This window comes from Vidua macroura, chromosome 12 (genome assembly GCF_024509145.1).
Source record: "Vidua macroura isolate BioBank_ID:100142 chromosome 12, ASM2450914v1, whole genome shotgun sequence".
Classification (NCBI taxonomy): domain Eukaryota; kingdom Metazoa; phylum Chordata; class Aves; order Passeriformes; family Viduidae; genus Vidua; species Vidua macroura.
The window spans coordinates 3,278,831-3,299,097 of NC_071582.1; the positions used below are offsets into that span (position 1 = coordinate 3,278,831).

A 20,267-nucleotide genomic window follows, 5' to 3' on the forward strand; every position below is an offset into this window, starting at 1 on the left:
CTGATGTCTGCTCCACTTGCAGCCTCTGCTCTTCACCTGCACCTCTCCCAGGCCCACACAGATAATTTCAGATATAAAGATACACCTAGAAAGTATCTTAAATCAGCTTTTAACCTGCTAAAACAGATCACAGTACAACAGTCAGCAAAAGGTTTGCACTGTTCTGCAAGTGCACTGAGTGACCTTCATTTGTGGAGATCCATTCACATCCATTCTTCCAGGAGACAATTACAGGAAATCTTACAAGCACAAAACCTCATTTCTAACAGCTTAAGAAAATTCCCAGGAAGCCAGCACAGAAGATGAGATCCAAGTGCTGAGTACTTCCAGGACATGATCTCAAACTCGCTAGATTTAACCACCAACTGAGCACTCTGAGAAGCTGCTGGAAAACTTCCGTGTAATCTAATATTCCCTGGCTTGATTACAGCCAGAACATGAGAGGGCTGCTGCGAGAGGAGGACAGCAGCTAAAGGACTCAATCTGCCAACCCATCCGTGCTCTCTCCCTGTGCCATCCCCTGGGGTCTGGGAGAGAATCACACCATGGACATTTCTGCCATTGGCCATATCAGGGTTCACAGGGACAGCACAACACACGGGTGGATCTCAGATACTTCTCACCTTTCCCTCAGAGAAAATAACATCAGTACTGCTCATTCTCTGCACCCCACTGAGGGGATGGTCTTTGCAACTTACATACTACTGAAGCCATATCAGAAGATTGCAGTTAGAACTCAAAACCACCTGAAAATGTACCAGTTTCCTGCCATTTCCACACAACTCCACAAGAAGCCAGCCTACTCCCTGTGACTGCTGTCATCTGCTGTCCTCCATCTGGCATTTGCCACCTCACTATAGCTTCCCATTAACACATACAGAGCCTTCAACTTTGACACCGATCATCTCCTCAGTTCCCTACATCTTTTTTCATCTCGTTAACTTCCCTTCACACATCATCTCCTAATTCTGAAAATTAAGTTTTACAGAGTTACTGAATTAGTACCATTACGTGATGGCACCACATGGTAACTTGATCTGATGATCAGTTTGTAGTAACTTACATGCACTTTACTGACTGTTTCCAGCTCTGATGAACATACGTTCTTCTAGCAGGGGAAGATAATAAAAAGCAACTTCAGCGAAAACTCTGTTACTTCAGTTAATTGGTTCAAGAGACAGAAATGAAGCAGTCAGCTGCTTTACATTTTCTCAGAGTCTTTTGGAAAGCTTTCAGGTTAATGATTAGGAGCTGCAATGAAGAGCCATTGTCTAATAGAGCTTTTAAAAGCAGAAAAAAATACTAAAGCAACAATTCCAGGATGAATTAGCAAATTTGGAAATGCAAAAACTGAATTCGCACTGTAATACTTCTAAATAAAAGGAGATGGCATGGATTTGCCCTGCTGTTCTCAGATGACTGCAGAAGCTCCACCACCAACTCAACACAAATTAAAAACGACCAGGCCTCTTCCAGAATTTCAGCTATGCTCACTTCCATAGCAGGACAGCTAGGGTTGATGACAGGACGCACAGAGACATTAACCCCTTATTTTATACACTTAATCTGAAGAACACTTTGGTTTTTACTTCCTTTTGCTATAGTTCTGGAGTATAAAGTCCATCCTTTTAAGAGGAAGGACCCACAGGTCCTGAGCTGATGCTTTATTACCCATAACAGCAGTATCACCCAAAGGTTTTCTCTTTTTCTGGTGTCTCCCAGCACAAGAAATCCCAACATATGAACAAAAGCTCAACAAAGTCTGGGTAGACAAGACGAGCCCCAGCTCTGGTTTCTGGAGTCTGCGCTGATCAACTGCAGCTGCTGTGCTGAGTACCGGCTGGGAGCACATGGGTGCCAGCGTACGCTGCACAACAGCTTTATTCAATCCTATGCCTCCCACTCAAGGATTTGCAAAGACTTGCCTTAAAAAGAGTAGGAGAAGGTGATGGCATCATTTCCATATAATTCTTCCAGTTTACTATTTCAGCAGCTCCATAATATCTCCCCATCCGCTGTGGAGGAAGCAAATAGCCCCCAGTGCTGCAGCCAGGCTTGGCACGAGGTGAGAGCAAAAACCCCGCAAGTTTTGGCTGCCATGGATGTAAAGGGCCTGTGTGTTCACCCAGGTAAACTCCAAGTCCCTGGTAATCACCAACTTCCCCCTCAAGTCAAACCTTTAGTCAACATCCAGCGCCACAGAGCTGCTCTGTCAGGATGAGACCCCATGAAACAGAAATGGATATTCAGGAATCAATAACAGACCTCTGTGTCCCATCACAAACGACGCACTGTCACCTTCCCCCTGCTTGTCAACAGAACACCACTCCCACAACCAGTGTCCACGAAGCAGATCTGAGCCCACTTCCCAGTGACACCACTGCTCTTCCAGACCTCCAGGTTCCATTTTTCCTCTTCTATCCAATATGACCCCAATTCTATTGAAATTCTCATCCCACCACACTTAGTTTGGACCCACCACATAGTTATTGCACTCATCTCATATATGGATCACAAATGTGTCCAGCACTATCAGACACAAAAACTTGGGTTTTCTCCAGATCACAAGCATCCCTAAGGCAGAAAGAACACCATTAGATACTTTCAGTTCTATACAGTCTCTAGAAGACTACACACAGGGACAGCTTCAATTCTTCTCTCAGACCAGTATAACAACTCACTAATGCCTGGCTTGAATAAAATACACTGGGTCGCTTCAAGAGGAAAGCAAAAGCACATTTTGCCACAGAAAAAAAACTATACTGAATGAAGGCAGTGAATGACAGTAAGTACCAAAACACCACAGCTTGGCCCAACAGCACAGGTCAGAAATCTCTCCCCCTTCACAAGATTCCAGAGAGGCCAAGGAAGACTCTAGACACCCAGAATGGCTTAGCTATGCACCAGCTCTATTTCTGCCTATGAGATGAAGTGACAGCAACTTGGATTACGATTTTAATCTGAAATAGGGCAGTAACTGGGCAAGACCAGACCAGCTCAGAAAATATTTATTCAGCAGCAACACAAGCTCACACAAGCACTGGCTCCTGGACTTGCCACCAGAGTCAGTGATGGGAGCAGGAGTGACCAGACACAGGAACTGACTGGGTAAAGGGGGTCGCTGGTTTATTTTAACAGACAGGATCACTGTGTCACCAGACAGCTGAGCTGGCACAACCTGGACAACAGGGACTTGCTTCCAAGAAATCTGTTTGTCTCAGTCTGCCAAAAGCCATGTGTGAGGAACGTTAAAGCTGGGTCTTCCCATATCAAAAGACTCCCAGATATTCTTGTCCCAAAGACTGTAAAGCATATTGGGATATACTCTGATGCCAGGTACAGCCAAAGGTCCTGCTTTTTTCCTCCATTATCCCATCACCTACAAAGGGCAGTCCCTCATTCTCTTCACCCCAGTGTCTGGGGGCTGTATTCACCTGGCCTCCCAAACAGCAGATCTTGATAGTAAACTGTGGGAATACTGCCAATATCTACTACCAAGTGTCCTCAACGTAATACGTGAGCCTGACAGAAATACACTTCTTTTTTTAAGGTCTTTTATTACTCAATGTTGGAAAGACTGGAAGTGGCATATGTCAGGCCAGCTACCCATCAAGCTGATAAAAGGAAACAACCCAAAGCACATTTTTTTCATGCATTGTCTTCAGTGGCTCAACTCCTGAATTAACTGTGCATTTCTGGGAAGGTACAGGTCTGCTGATGTGAGCTCCAGAAACTGTCCCGTTTGCAGGCAGAAATGGATGTTAAAGGAATAAAGCTGAAAGATGAACTGTACATCTGCTTTCTTCCTTTAAATCATTCTGTACAGGTCTTCTGGAGTCTCAAAAAAGCTTTCCCTCCTCTTTTCCCTCACTCCAATATGTATTGGTACATTGACTCGGCTCTTTCACCACTGTGTGCACTGCCAGGGCCTGGCCCAGAGCAGAGGCACCCAAAGGGCTGTACCCACATCCTGGGACTTATAAATCTGTAGGAGACTGGCAAAGTTCCTCCACACCAGGGAGGAAAATGCTGGCTCTGCTGGCTCCTTCTTCCAGCAGCTCATGCAGCATGAGGAACAGGCACCTCAGCTCTGGCCAGTGAATGATTTCCCAGTTAACAGTACCCAGTATTTCACGGATTTTGCACACCTTCAGGACAACAGAACTTTGTTTTTGCTGCTTTAAGCATATTCAGAGGCACCACCCAGTGCAGGGCAGTGTTAGGAGGCTGCTATGAGCTGATGAGTGGAGGAAGTATCAGAAGCAACTTGAAGAAATAATGATACACGGCATGCTTGAAATGTTTAGAAGAAATCAGACAAACTCTAGGAGGATGAATGTATTTTTCTAATACTCAGCATCACAGTTGTACTGGGAAGGGTAAATTCCCAATAACTTGTGGATTTTTTCCACAGCCTATTTCCATGGCAAGTTTGTCTGTACGCTCAAACATGTGCCAGGAAAATAACTAATTGATTTTCTCAGTTAACTTTTTTAAGTTCTCAGCAAAGGGCTCTCAAATTGTCCTTCCAGATGATGATTTAAGGGTGTCCCCTCTTCAGACAGCGTGCAAGCAGAGGATCAGCCCCCAAGGATGTTCAACATCAAGGTGTCTTTCAAACACTGCTGGTTATGTCTCAAGTTTTGGGTGATCTACCTTCCCACCTGCTTTTGTTACTAGGCACTGCTGGAGAACACCTATCACAGGGTGCCTGGGCACAAAGACACATGAGCTGTTTAGTACAGAAGATATAATCCAGCCAAACTCCGTATCACCTCAACACAACCACTGCTGATACCTGAAAATCACAGGATAACCTGACTGTGAACAGAGCTTTATCCCCAGAAATCACAGTCCTCAGACTCACAGGTATTTGGGGGAAATAACTCACTATGCAAAAATCCCACAGTAACATGTCTGTGCAGCCTGGCCTGAATCCTGACTTCCAGTTCAGAACATTATAATTAACATTTTCCAACAAATATACAGACAGGAAAAAGAAAATAGTAAGAGATGATAACTTCTCCCATAAGCACAATGAGGTGGCACCCACAAACCCCTGCAAGTTAAAGCTCTACCGTGGTAAGTAAACAAAAGCCATCCCAATGAATAACTTCTCTCATGGAAATGGCCAGGTTACCTCAAAAATATTTGGTTACATAGTCACTGGTGGCATGCAAGTGTTAACCTCTTCATCAACAGCGTGACTACTGAGAAAAATGGGCTTAGCACAAGAATTTTTAGCCAGGGGCAATTTACATGAGCATTTTTGCAGAACAAAAAAAAAAAAAAAAAAAAAAAAAAAAAAAAAAAAAAAAAAAAAAAAAAATTTTTCTAGCTTCTCTTTCTCCTCCAGGCCCTAGTGAGCTGAGCACTTGGTACTTTTCTTCAGGTCTCTGTCCTTCATTGCTTCTGATTTTGCCCCTTCTTCAAAGGAACATCCACTTTTTTGATCCATTCCCTCCTCACTTGGGCAAAAAGGAAGTCTTCCTATTGCAGTGAAGCATCACCACACTCCACAGTATTTTAGGAAAGAAAAAAACCACATTCCTCAGGGTGATTTCATCTCCCCATCACAGGCAAAATATGTTTTAAACACTCAATGTCACCCTGACAAACAGGCAGGAAATCCATTCTGATGATGTCTATGCCTTAGTCTACAACTCTCAATCAAGAAAAAAAAAGTTTAGCCATCTTAAGAAACTCTTTAGGCCCAGGAAACCACTGCCAATGCAGCAGTGGCTTGGGGATGTAATCTTTGGCAGCATCTTGATGCTGGCAGCAGCCCCAGCGCAGATGTGGTTGTGGCTTGTACCACTTCCCTGCAAAAAGCAGCTTTACCTGCAAAAGCACTTTGTTCTGCTGGCACAACCTGCATCTGCACTTGGAAAGCCTGCCAGCATCCTTTTCCCAACAAGCCTCTTCTAGCTCGGATCATTTTTTAATGATGACTTTGCAGTTTATTTACCACACTCTGCTCATTTATTCTTACTTAGTTTTACAGCCAACAAAACACAGCCCAGCCAACACATTATTTTATAAGCCGGGATTTCCGCTACAAGAAGTAATTTTGCCTGTTTATACCCCAAAATGTTTTCCTCCGAGGGCTTTGAAGAAGCCACCTTTGAAGAAAATATATTCTGGAGGCATGAGGAGTTTAGCAATCACTTGTTCACTCTTGTTCCCAAAAAGATATACCTCAAAGTCTAACTGCAGTCTCTAATTGCTGCAGGTATTTTTAACCAGCTACCTGAGCTCCCTCGAGTTAAGAGAAAATAGTCTGGTGGGATCTGATACAGAAATAGCAGAACACAAGTCATACAGCAGTGGGGGAGAATGGGGAACCTCCAGTGTTTTCACCATTTTCTCGTTTAAGGGCTCTGAAGACTTGCCTCTACACAGACTTGCACTCATCAGAAGTGTTTCTACAGCTGTTGAGTCAAACCAGCAAGTAGGTGCACATTCCGTATCTCTACTCCCTTTTGGTAGGGAACGGGAAACAAACCTGGACATGCAATTTTGTATTTGATGGACTGCACACTAGCTGACAAGGATATCCCTTGTTCCTCTCCCATTAAAATATTACTGTCATCAAGACACTGGGCTTCTGCAAGAGGAAAAACCCACCTAATCAGCCCTGCCTTGTAACTGCTGTGCAGGGCAGCAAGAGGAATAATTACACTAATGACTGGTGAATAATTGAGTGCACTGAACAGGCTGGCACCCAGTCTCCTCCAAATCCCAGTGCTGCCTGCAGAAACACCCTGGCAAAGGACAGCAGGGAATTACACCACGGCACACGAGAGTGACACAGATCCCAAACACCCTCCCTCCAGAGAGTTTCAGTATCCATCATCCCTAAAAAGAACTCCAAGTCCTTGCACTGTTCCCCTCCTAGAAGTTATCATCCCAGCCAGAAATGGTTTTGTGCACATTTTCAAGCATCAATTTCAGCTCTATTAACAATACAAATAAGGACATTTCAAGCATGTCATATTATCAAGTACAATAAAGAGACTGGTTATTACAGAACAATCTAAAATGTGTATAAATCAAAGAGCATCACCTTAATTTGCTCAGATGGCCTTTCAGTCATTACAGAGGTATTACAAACCATCAAAACAAAGACATCCGACATATTATTGCATCAGTTCTTCATAGTGTACAGAAATTGTTACTTTTTTTTTAATTGTTATTTTATCTTATAGTTATTTTCCTCTACGCACACTAGGTGAGACTGTACTCCAAGGACCTTCTAGTTTACACTGGTGCTCCCAGAAGAAAAATTACACTGCTAACTAAGAGCTGGAATGTTGCTCTTCCTCCCTTTTTATTAAAAAGCTGCCTTTCACCCTAGTTTTAATACACATTGTTTAATAAAGCTCTGTCATTTCCAAGCTCCTGCTCTGGAATCCAACCTCAAGACATGGCTCTCCCACACTCTTCTTTTCACACCATTCCTTTCACTCCCTATTTCTCAAATCCTAGATGACTAGGATAAAGATAACTAGGAGTTAACTTCGTCTTAAGTTTTTCTTCCCACACAGGAAAGCTCATTGCAAGGGAGACTGTTTATTCATGTGAGTCCTCCTGGTTTCCCCTAATCCCTCTCCACATTTTTATCTGCCAGACAAAGGAATGCTGATTGCATTTGTGTTTTGTTGCACAAGAACACACCAAACCCATAGTTACCAGCTGCAGAGGGCATCAAAATTTTGAAAAACTCTCCAGAGCTCTTTCCAAAATTAAATATGTACTTCTAACTAGATGTGCACACAAAACAGACCACAGAAATATCGAGGTGTGGATGCACATCCATTTGTTTTGCTGAAAGAGTTGAACAATTCAAACACCATCACTTCTGGCACCTGGAAAAAAGTAGCTGCTCATGGGGTAAGAGAGCTGAGCAAGAAGAGCAGAGAGGAGACACTTTTAACTGGAGAGTTCCCTGATCCACTGCACTCTACAGCCCTGCAAACAGCTGCATCCAGGCAGTCAGGGAATGGGAACTGTCCAAGACCACTATCCATGTAACCACAGCTCTATTGTGGGTGCACGTGCCTGTACGTCCCAAAAAGCACCACTGGGGATGAGTGTCAGACACTCAAACACCAGAATGGTTCGAGTGCATTGGTGTTTCAAGCCAACCAAGCCCATCCGAAGTGCCCCAACTCCAAAACCCAACGGCAAACCCCAAAGAAGTAACCCGGAGCGAAGCACTGCACTGTCACTACCATACCAGGTCCACACATCCACCAAAGCAAGCACAGGACGGTAAAACCAGCCATGTCCTGCTGTGATTTTTATACAAGGGTGTTGTTCAAATACCACCTCCTTCCTCTGTGGCTCTGGAAGTGTTTTGCTAAAGAAAACAGCAAAAAACCACTTTTTTGCAGGGCAGCACCCAACACGTTCCTTCAGAGGTTGACCCAATCACGAACACCAGGCAGGTAGTGGGAACCTTCAGAACCACTTCAAATTTTCATTTCTTTACCTTGGAAGAAACTCTCTTCAGGCTGCCTCCTTAATAAGAATTGCAAATATTAGTTTAAAAAGAAAATCTTTGAAATAAAACTCAAAGAAGTCAGTTATTTTGGCATTTGACTACTTTCAGGTGCAATTATACAGATTCTTCTTGTTCTACTAAGTTTTTACTGTGTGTTCTCCACTTTGAGAGGAGTTCAACTGTGCCCAAGTAGAACCATTTTGAGCAGGAACTCCTACTCTAACCTGACTATCTGCTGGGAAACAGAGTTTAGAGTCTGCATCCCTCATCTGATGAAATTACTACAACAATCACAGACAATTTTTCTGAAGTACTGCAAAGGCAATAAGCAAATATCCAAGCTCTTAATTTCAAACATTGGGATTATCTTCTTTCAGCTCTCAAATTCCTCAAATCACAAAGCAATGAAAGCTTCATCTGTTGTGAATTAAAATGCACATTTAAAGGCCTATCTGTGGTGTCACAATACATGGAGAGTCCCTCCCCTCAGACCAGGAAGCCTTTCACACCTCCATCCTTGAGACACAAGTACTGTCCCACAAGACCTAATTTTGAAGCAGATGGCCAAGACATCATCCTTGCACTGCTTGTCCCTGGAAACAAGAGGTGCCACATGGTGCTTTAGCATATTAGTTTTTAACCAAGGAAGATACAAAACCAGGAATGTTTTAGAAAGACTGGGAAGAAGGACCTTCATGTGCCAGCATCAGTAAGTGGGCGCCAGTGGAAGACACCAGGAGAAGACCAAGAAGCCCAGCTTTAGGTAGGTTGTACGCTCAATTACTACCAGATTGCAGCCAAGAGCCACCTGCTCTCAGGGCTCTCAGCTACTGCCCTGTCCACAGCAGCTGTATTTTGGCTCCTCTCCCAAATATATCCACAGAGGACCACAACCTTTTGCCATCACACAGATGTGCCGCAGCCTGGCAACAAGGACAGGCACCACAACACGGCCATGGAGAAGCTGTGCTCTCCTCCCCAGCTGCCTGGGCTCCATGCTTCTCCAGAGGGAAGACACATCCCTCCACAGCCAATTCTTTGTTTCTCCCTTTTTACCAGGCAGTGGCAATGCCTATCAGCTTTGTGCTCCACCAGATCCCAAAAGTAGCCCGAAACTCAAGGCAAGACTGCTGGCAATGCCAAAATGCGCCACAACCGCCCAAGACGCTTTCACAAGGGCTTACTCACTTCTTCCAAGTGACTTTGATGCTGTTAACAGCTGTCTACGTCAGGTTTTGGATCTGAAATTATTCCCAACATCTGGAAGAAGTTCTCAGTCTTTAAAAACAAGGAAAAGACTCAATGCCAATGGTTCTGTTTGAGTGTCGTGTACATACAGTGGTTCAAACCCCCACCACTGTGAGCTGCTCTCAGTACCAGAGATAATGAGCTGGCATTGCTACACCACCTAAACAAGGGATCACGCCTGCAAGAGCCTCTGTACTTACACGGGCATGCCAAATTCAGGAAAGGAACACACTTGTGAAGTATAATCTCAGTTATACCTGAAACAGCTACTGAGGGAAGCTGTGGATGGCAGTTTTCAAAGCATTTATTTTAACAGTGTTTCTATCACAGCTCAAGATCAAAAGCTGAGAGCAAGGCAAGGAATACAGGCCAAGCTCAGGGTTTCCAACACTCCTAACACCAAACGCCCGGGATGGTGAAGATACTTAAATATTATCAGCATTTCCATTATCAAATCACTAATGATTTTTCTCCACCTGACTGCCTCGTCCCCTCAGAGCCTCCTGCACCAACATCCCACACAAAGCCAGCAGTCCTCTCCCAATCCTCAGGCATCTGTATTCCAGGCTATGCTCAAATGCACCATTTGGCATTACTGAGCAGCTACAAACCCTCCCAAGGTGTTTTACAATAAATGAGGCTGCAATTTCCTTTCAGTTGCTGCAGCTACTAAATGACTTGATGAAATTCAGCAGCACTATGCACTTGTATGCACCCAACAGCCTCCAAACATCCTTTGTATCTGTCAGGGATCCAGTGTAGCCAGCCACGAAGAGAAAATATCACTTAGAATACTCAGATCCTGAAAATTCCAGAAGTACCAGAAATCTGGAGGACCCTGCAGTTCAGGAATGAGCTAAGTGGAAAGGACTTCCAGCCTTCTCAGTTACAGACAAATTCCAGATTCTTTTCCCAGTTAACCAGCTCTCCTAAGCACAGGAAAGAGTTGCTACCTTCTCCAGAAAAAAAAAAGGTTCCTACAAAAAAAATCCAGATGAAAACGTTGACTTGCTGTTAAAACAAGAACTATGTGGAGACCAACCATCACTTCCTTCAACTATCACACCTGACACCAACAGCAGAACCACGTTCTCAGTTGTTTCATTAATGGAGTAAAGGGGAAGAGAAATTAGTTTAGAAATAGAAAACTGAAAACCATTCAACAGGTGCCAAAGACACAGTACTGCCCTACATTTCCGAAGGGCATTGGAGCTTTGGGGTTTATTTGCTGTTAGAAACTTGAACTCGTGCAAGGTTAAAACTAAGGGGTCAGAGCTTGGACAAGTATAAAAGGGGAATCCGTGTTTTCATTTTTAATGATGCTTTAACACCCAGAAATACCTCATTTCGCATCAGCTTCCACTTTATAGCAGAAACAACCCTTCTACTTTGCACAGCAGGAATGGTCCTGCTCACTGAAATTAAACCCACAGGGAATAGCGACAACTGTATTTCCTATTTAGTTTTCACTTTCTGAAAATAAACATTTAAAAGTAGCTAAAAAAAAAAAAAAAGTGTTTTCAGTTTCACTTTGAAACATCCCAAAACACACTGGTCCTCATCTGCATCCCAAGGCCCCTAAGGAAAAGGTTGCCTTGCTGTGATTTTGGGAAAACTACATTGAGACAAAAGCAACCAGCATCAAATGTTTTCACACGTGGCCAACCATGAGATTTGCATTTGGCCTAACAGAAACATAAAGCACAAAGCAAATGGGTCATATTTAAGTACTACGTTTAAATTCCTCTGGAGACTTAACAAGACTTTTCTACCTGGTAATGCTGATATTTAAAGTAAAATTAAAAAAAAAAATTCTATTATACTCAGATTTACATGTCTTGGCAGTCAGGAACAGACACCATGTCATTTCCAAAAGCTTTGGAGTGATTGCTTATACAAGATTCCAGGAATGCTTTGTCACAATGAAGTTTATCCCATTCCTTGGAAATATTAAAGGCATTCCTACCATAATGAAACACCTTATAAACACCACGTGACAGAAACATGGGGTTTAACAGAGTATTTCCTTCCAGCATCATAACATTCAGGCCCCTGACACGAATTTTATTATCAAATAAGTAACCACACAAGGAGGTTTGCTAATGCACCTCACGCTGTGAGAGGACCCGGATGGAAGCAGCACCAGCCTTGAGCGCTTCCACCCACAGACTCCCACCTAATGCTTGTCAGGCAGCTCCAAGCACTCTGAATTTCCAAGATGTCATCTTTAGCATTAAATACAGTTTTAAACATGACCCTGTACAACAAGCAGCAATTCCTGTTGCTCACTGGCAAGTCATCCCTGTTTTGGACAATACCTTTGGAATGTACTGCCCACAGTATGCTGAATTACACCAGTACTGGGAAGATTTCCTAAATTCTGCCTGAAAATCAGAATGTTTTGTCCAAGCAAGCGAAGACACTTTAACAAGACCCCTCCTGTAACAATGGGCTTGCACTTGTCATGACAGAGCTCTACTTAACCAGGGCTGTGAACTCCAGGGACCTCTGGGAAAAGCCATTCCTCAACAAACATGGGTTTTCAACTTCAGAGTGGTCTGGAGTTTGGGCTTATTTTAATGGCAAAGTTTCTACTAGCAAGGACCTCACCTTGCTTCCAAAGAAGTCATCCAGCTCTACCATGTAAATGAGAAACCTGTACTTGCTGCAAATGCTCTCATGTTACATCTGACCTGGTCTGCCCTAAAAAATCTAATTTAAAGCCTTCAATCAAAAGAAAAGGTATTTTTGAGCTAGACTAAGTTTTGTTGGATCCAGGAATGCCATGTCCTTCCAGAGAAAGCTCAGGTCTGAAGCTCAACATGCTCACAATCATGCAGGTCTGGCACAACACCCAGCCACATCCAGGATCCTGATCCCTGCTGTGCGGTGGGGAAAGAAAACAAGAGGCTCAACTCCTTTTTCTGCCACCTCAGAGCTTCATCCCAGTATTTTCAATACCTCAACATCACTAAGTCCAGGAAGAATGAATATGGTCGGTGACATCACAACAATGTCATTGGAATGCTCCAGAAAAAGGCAGGCAAAAAGGGGAAATTAATCCCACCTGGTAATACTGGAATTGCACAAGGTTGCAACAAAGCAAGGAGAACACTGGGCCAAGCCAGGCTACAGAAACACATCATGTGCTCTACTCAGAGCAGAAATAAATATGCCATTCTAAACATTTTTCAAGTTTATTTTCAGAAAAAATCTAGAGCAAAAATGGAAATAGCAATCTGATATAAAAAAAATTTAAAAATAAGTGGCAGTGGATTATTTGGACAAAAGTTCAGAGAGGAAGAATATGGGGAAGACGTTCAACTGTGGGAAAATACCTTTGGGATGAGAAGCCTTTTGTTCCACAGCACTTCTATGTCTCCGTTTTTACAGTCCCTTGCTAACTTATACTGCCAGCAGCTGGAAAACCACCAGAAATCCGCCTGTTTACTTAAGACAACCAAAATTCCAAATACCATGGCAAATGGCTCTCTGCTCCACCGCATCACAAGGAGAGGATGGGAGGAATACTCTAAGGTTCACAAGTCTCAGCCAACCAACAGCACAAGGTTAAGGGGTTATTCGTACCCTTATTTTTGCATTTGGAGAGTGAGGGGAATTCTTGTACGACACATGGAGACAGATTATGAGCATAAGCATCAAATACTGTAAAAAAACCACCATTAAACACCTGAATTCCTGCTTATGCTCAGACAAGAAAGAGCAAGTGTAAAATATTCTGAATATCTGAGATGTTCTGAAACCTGCCTGGTTCACTGCTGGTTCAGTGGTCTTAGGGAGGCCAAGTGGTAAGAGTTTGGCACTGAGCAGATGTCTCCAAAAGCCCATCCCATGTGATGGGGTGAATCACAGGCTCTGTGAGCAGCAACTTAGCCACAAGTTAGCTCCTATTTCTGCAAAGTCTCCATCAGATCAAATCACTGCCCTGAAAAGTTCATGTTTTTTCACACACAGCTTGTATTCGGAAATGACCAAATGGATGGGAGAAAAAAATTAATTTAGTCCCTTCAGCTATAGCCCTGTCAGCTAATAACTGCTCAAATTGAGTGTTTTAATACAGAGTTACACCTGCCATGGCTCAGATACCTCTCCTTGCAAATACTCTGTGGCTCCCTGTTCCATTTTCCTTTTGCTGCAGCTGCAAAACAAAACCCCATTTATACCTTACACTTGATCATCAAAAAAATCACTCATTAGAGAGCACAAGACCCACAGCTGAAGTTTTCAGGCTGTACATTACATCTCCCTTGAACAAGTAAGTTCAAAGCACTCAAAAATGTAACCACAACCATCACTATTTGCTAACAAGAACCCACGGCAGACACACAGACCAAAGCCATCCAGTACTTGACTGGAACAAGTGAATCACAGCTCAGCAACCCAGGATCCGCAGCAGGATCCTGAGCCAATGTGACTCCAGAAAAGGTTTACTGAACCAGAAAAGCAGCAGCAGCAATCCTGGTTGGGTGCCAAACACAAGGAAATAAACAGAACAGAGCCCTGGAAGATTTCACCAGCAGCCACAGGAGTGAGGATGAGCAAATCCTGAAGCATCGGCCAAAGTCGGGCCACTTACCTCAGAACAGCCCAGAAATCTGATGGCAGGAAGCTGCCATTTAACAGCCATCCACGGCAACTGGGTGCTTTCCTAACCTCTCCTGATGCATTCCAGGGCCTAAGCTGGTTTTGGGCCCCGAGTTTACCCATGACACTCTAAACAGAGAGACTTTGTGAACCCTGCTCTGCTAAACCAGGAGGAACTACTGCAAACCCCAGGTAGCAAATGAAGCAGGAGAGCAGCAACGGGAATGTCGGGGGGGGTGGTTCTGCAGAGCCCAGCACAGGGTCAGGCCTCCCGCTGCCACCCCGGGGATGGGATAGAACAAGGGGCTCGTCACCTCAACCCATTTCTCTCCACTGTTCCTGCAACTCACAGGTCGAGCACACAAGTCAAACAGCTTCAGGATGGTGTAAGAGGAGGGCAAATCTGCTCAGACCAGTCATCAGGACCTTCTCTAACAAAGTAGTTAATGAAGAACATGCAGGTGGGTCCACCAGCTGGGTCTGGAAAATGCAGGAGCAGGAACACTCACAGCTCCTCACTGGCAGCAACTTTTCCACCACTTGTCTTATGCAAAGATAAGGAATATATCAGAGTCTGTTAATACAAACAGAATGGGCCATGACTTTTGCAATCTTAATCATTAAACACAGACTCACTATTTTAATGGTATTTGAAAGAGTAAAAAGCTGAAGGTCCCAACTGTTTGCATGTCTGCCTGCCAACTGTTTCCCTCCCTACATCAGGATCAATAACTGGGAGCAAAGAAACATCCCTGTTTAACCATGAGATCTTCTTTAACTGCAGGGTAATCAGCTAATCCGGGCAGACTCCTTTATTCAGCTTTACATGGGCAATGCTATCATTAAAGTTACAAACTTTAATTTGACTCAAGGAATGCCATTTACTAATTTAGCACGCAAATATTTTTACAACTGTTTGCATCAAGCTCTATACAAACTACAGGGGATTTATAGCACATAAAGCAATATTTTAAAGTTGCTGTTAAACCACTGCAGAGTACAGGACAGCTGGAGAAAAAACATTCACTGAGGCATCTCGTGTTTAAAGAGATTTACCAACACACACAACCAGCGAAACAACTGCTTTCTGGGCACTGGATCCCTCAATACTTAATATCCACAGATTTCTCATGCTATTCCCGTTGGCATACTGGAAAAGGGTAGCACTGCCTAGCGACTCTGAATAATCGTAAAGTAAACGGGAGCTAAAGAAATCCCATCACCTGAAAAAAAGTGAACTGCATCAGGAACTTGATGGTGAGCTAGAGCCAAACCCTGCCACGAACATTTAGAAAGCGGTGCTAAACCGCTTCAATGGCTTGATTTTTTTTCCCCAAAAAACTTAGGAGCCAAGAGATAAGACTTAGATACTTTGATCTAAAGAAAGTAAATGTTATTTCAAACTCTATTTCAGTCTTAAAGAGACACGCTTAAAAACTGAGAGTAAAAAAAGTTACGGTTTTGAAGGGATTGCTCGTACCCCTCCTGGTCTGTGCTGGAAATAAACACAAGGTTCAACCTCTATGTGTGGAGGGGGGAAGGGAAGGGAGACGGCAACAAAACCAGAGCGGTGCCTCTCCTGGAATTCCAGGGCTTGCCATAGACTCCGCGGGTTAGCGAAGGAGCTGGAGGAGCTACACCTCGCCAAACACCAGGAGGACGGAGGGGAATAAAGAAAAAACATAGATCACGGCCCCCAGCTCGCAATCACACAAAGAAAGAGGAGCCCTTTCAGTGCCAAAGGCCTCGTTCCCGACGCTTCCACAGCAGGAAGCGAGATCCTAGCCGGGCCCGAGGGGCCTCCCGGGAGAACGGGGTGACGAGGAGCTCTCTCCACCCCCAGGGTGTACCGAGAGGAGTCGTCCCCCCAACCCCTCCAGCGTCGGCGGATACCGAGTTGAGCCCCCTCCAGCCCCGGGGCTGAGGCTGTGTGTGAGGCCCTGGCCCGCGGACGGGTCCGGTGCCCCGCAGGAGGCCGCTGGTCCGTCCCGCCACCCCCCACGCCCCTTCCCCCGTGCGTCCCCCCCAGTCCCGTTGCCGGGGGACCGCACCTGGATGACCTCGTTGACCTCGCGGATGCACTCCACCATGTGCTGCAGGATCTGCTCGGCTGTCAGCACCTCGTAGCGATAATCCTCCTCCTGCTCGGGGCCGCCGCCGGGGCCCGGCCCGCCGCCCAGGCCGCCGCCGCCGCCGCCGCCGCCGGGGCCCAGCCCGCCCGTCTCGCTGCCCAACAGCCCGTCGCGCTCCCCGCCGACGCGCAGCCCGGGCTCCACCAGCTCCACTTCGCCCAGGTCCAGATTATCGTCGGGCTCGTCTTCCTCCTCGTCCTCCTCGTCCTCCTCCGCGCCGCTGTCCTCGCTGCACTCCTCGTCCTCGTCGAACTCGTAGTTGTACCCCTCGTCCGAGTCCATGGCGAGGCGCTGAGGGAGCGGCGGCGGCTCCCGCGGCCTCCCCGCGCCCGGCCCCGCCGCCGCCGCCGTTGGCCCCGGCCCGGCCCGGCCCCGCCGCGCCTCAACCGCCGCCAACAAAGGGCCGCGGCCGCCGCGCTCCGTCACCGCGCGCCCCGCGCGTCACCGCCACCCGCCCGCGCCTGCGCGCCCGTCGCCATCTCACCCCGCCCGCCGCCGCCATCTTGGGTGCGCGACACGCCCCCACCCAGCCCCCGCCCGCCTCATGCCGGCGCCGCCATGTTGAGTGTGGCGCGGCGCCAGGGTGGGTGCGGCAAGGAACCACCGCGGAATCACCGCACCCACTGGGGTGGAAAAGGTCTCCGAGACCGTCGAGTCCGACACCATCCTGTCAACCAGACCACTGCACTGAGTGCCACGTCCAGTCCTTCCTTGGACATCTCCACGGATGGGGACTCCACCATCTCCCCATCCAATGCCTGACAGCCCTTTCCATGAAGAAATTCCTCCTGATATCCAACCTGAGCCTCAAGCCTACAGCTTGAGGACGTCTCCTCTTGTCCTGTCCCCTGCAAGCAGAGCCTGACCTCCCCAGCTGCTCCCCCTGTCAGGGAGTTGTGCAGAGCCAGAAGGTCCCTCCTGAGCCTCCTTTTTCTCCAGGCTGAGCTCCCCCAGCTCCCTCAGTTGCTCCTGGTGCTACAAATATTAAGAGATTGGAATGGACCTTAAAGTTCATCTCATTCAACCCCCCTACCATGGGCAGGGACACCTTCCACTAGCCCAGGGTGCTCCAAGCCCCATCCAACCCAGCCCCTTGGATCCAGGGGCAGCCACAGCTTCTCTGGGCATCCTGTGCCAGGGGCTCACCGCCCTCACAGGGAACAATTTCTCCCCAATATGTAACTTAAATTTTCCCTTTTTCAGTTTGTACCCATTACTCTGTCCTATCCCTACAGTTCCTGAATAAGCTTGGGGGCTGGGAAAGCAGAAGGTTTGGGAGGGTTACCAGCTTCTCCTTCTGCCCACCTGGTGATGAGACATGAGGTGGTGCTGGGGCATGGAGCCCTCCTGAAGTGTGCTGTGGGCCAAGTGTGGAGAAGATTCCCAGTGCCACCATTAAACTGAGTGGTCTCTAGCAAGCGACTTGTGAGGACAATGTGATGCAAATGTGAGGGGAATGTGAGGGAAAGGTATAGGAAAATAGGTTGCACTGCCTCAAAATCAGAATAAAATTGCCCTGAGACCCTCCAGGCAGAAATTCCTAATCATTCCATGGGATAAATATGAGCCCACCACCCCTGGGAGGACCCTGACTGTGCCAGGTGGCATCTCCAAGGTCCAGTGTTACCTTCTGGTCTGTGAAGATGGTACTACTGGGTTTTCACTGGCGCCAGGTTTGATTCCCTTTATTTTTTGTTAATTTGGCTTTCATCCCCAGACCAGGGATAGACTTTTTTACCTTCTGGAGTTGACAAGCACCCTGGGCAGTTCAGGAATGCCGTTCCCAGTGGTCTCATCCCTGCCAGAGCCTCTCATCTGAACACTGAGCTGCTAGCAAAGGGCAGGATGAACACTGAGGTGCTGCAGGGGCTGAGCACCCTTTGTCTCAGCCTTCCCTGCCTCCAGCATCAGCTGTGCTCAGCCTGATATGGAGGAGGCTCGCTGGGCTCATTGTCTGCAGCCGTTCGGGGAGCTCACGGAACTCCGGTTGGCTTGGAAACAAGGCTGCAGTCTGGCCCAAAGGAGAACCAGCTGCTCCCCCCTCTCCACCACTGTTCACCATGGATGTGAGAGCCTGGCACAGCCCCGGGAGGGCTCCAGGGCTACCTTCTCCCACTGGTGCTCACCTTCCACTTCCTCATGCCCCGGGGAATAATTTCTTCCCGGAGTGAAGTGGTGTCATTTGGATGTGGTGACGTTACTCTGCCAGGATGAAGATGAGATTCATCAGGGCAAGTATGTGGTGTAGGTGTGACAAATGTCATCGGTTCTTTGGGACAGAAGTCATCCACTGCAGCAGGATCCTGCTTCCTGCTTCTCTCTCATACAAATCCCTTGTGCAACAGGAAGAAAATTAGAAGCCACATCCCAAAGGGTGTTTATTTCCTGCTGGAACACAGCATTATGATGGCTGCAGTAGTGACAGGGGTTTACACATGCAGGTGCCCTCAGGGATCCGGGGAGATTAAGTGTCCGATGGCCTGGGAGATTTCTCTAGAACCCTCACTGGGTACCCGGCTGCATCTTCAGACACACAGGCAGCTCCCTGAGCTCTGCTCTGCTCAGGTCAAGAGCACACAGGGGGTGTGGACTGGGCATGCTCATTGCCTCATGCCATGCTACCCAGTCAATAAAGCCAGTTCTCTAATTACCCAACTTAGGTGGAATTGCAAAGGCCAGAGCTTTAATCATCCTGCCTTACATAAATGTAAGTAGCCCTGACTTGGTTCAGCTCCAGATGCACCATTGGACATTTGCCAGGTTCACCTGTCATGTGTGGGCTCAGGTGGTTGCTCCAGGTCCTCACCCCATGCTTCTTCCCCAAGGGGGACTGTGTGTCACCCCTGGGGACTCTGAGCTAGTCCTGCCCAGCTGGTGGCATGCCCAGCTCCTGGCCAACAATGACAAGGCACAAGCCATTTTGGGGCTGCTCATTTGGCCACGGGACCCCAAGAAAAGCACTGATCAAACAATGGGGTTTGGCTTTATTGGATTTTGTCAGCTTTGGACACAAAAATCCTTGGCCAAGGTGAGCTTCCCCTCAGGGACAGACCTGGGAGCGTGTTTGGGAAGCAGCCGTTCCTGGGAGCAGGGACTGGCCATCTCTGGGTGCTCCAAGAACCTCCCCACAGCCCTGTCCTGGCCCTAGCCAAGGCTGCAGAGTTCAGCCCAGAGCCTTGCATGGAGCCCAGAGAGAGGAGTTTCTGAAGCCAGGCTGGGAGAGCTGGGGGTGCTCACCTGGAGAAGAGAAGGCTCCAAGGAGACCTCAGAGCCCCTGCCAGGGCCTGAAGGGGCTGCAGGAAAGCTGGAGAGGGCCTGGGGAGAAGGAATGGAGGGAATGTCTTCCCACTGCCAGAAGGCAGGGTTAGATGGGATACTGGGGAGAAATTGTTCCCTGTGAGGGTGGTGAGGCCCTGGCAAAGGTTGCCCAGAGCAGCTGTGGCTGCCCGTGGAAGTGTCCAAGGCCAGGTTGGACAGGGCTTGGAGCACCCTGGGCTAGTGGAAGGTGTCTCTGTCCATGGCAGGGGGTGGAACAAGATATCTTTAGAGGTAAGGACCTACCTTCCTACCCAAACCATACTACGATCCCAGTAATAAATATTTATAAACAATGATGGGATCATCCCAATGACATCCCACTGATAAAGGAAACCAGTTCACCTTCTACAGTCCCAGCCTTATCTTTCCCATCAGCATTTTGCAGCCAGTTATTCCAGCAACAGTTACACTAATACATCTCAAAAATAATCTTTGGAATAAAATTTTAGCCATGCCTT

General features: G+C 46.9%; 1 protein-coding gene across 2 annotated transcripts in view; it reads right to left on the reverse strand.

Annotated features, from left to right (window-relative positions):
* ARIH1 (ariadne RBR E3 ubiquitin protein ligase 1) overlaps window positions 1-16,857 on the reverse strand; it is a 48,987-nt gene extending 32,130 nt beyond the window's left edge. For both annotated transcript variants that reach the window (XM_053988920.1, XM_053988919.1), the window contains exon 1: window positions 16,411-16,857. In XM_053988920.1, coding sequence (XP_053844895.1) covers window positions 16,411-16,773 — 363 coding nt within the window. In that variant the 5' untranslated portion in view covers window positions 16,774-16,857. The remainder of the gene's footprint in view (window positions 1-16,410) is intronic.
* Window positions 16,858-20,267: the final 3,410 nt, after the last annotated feature.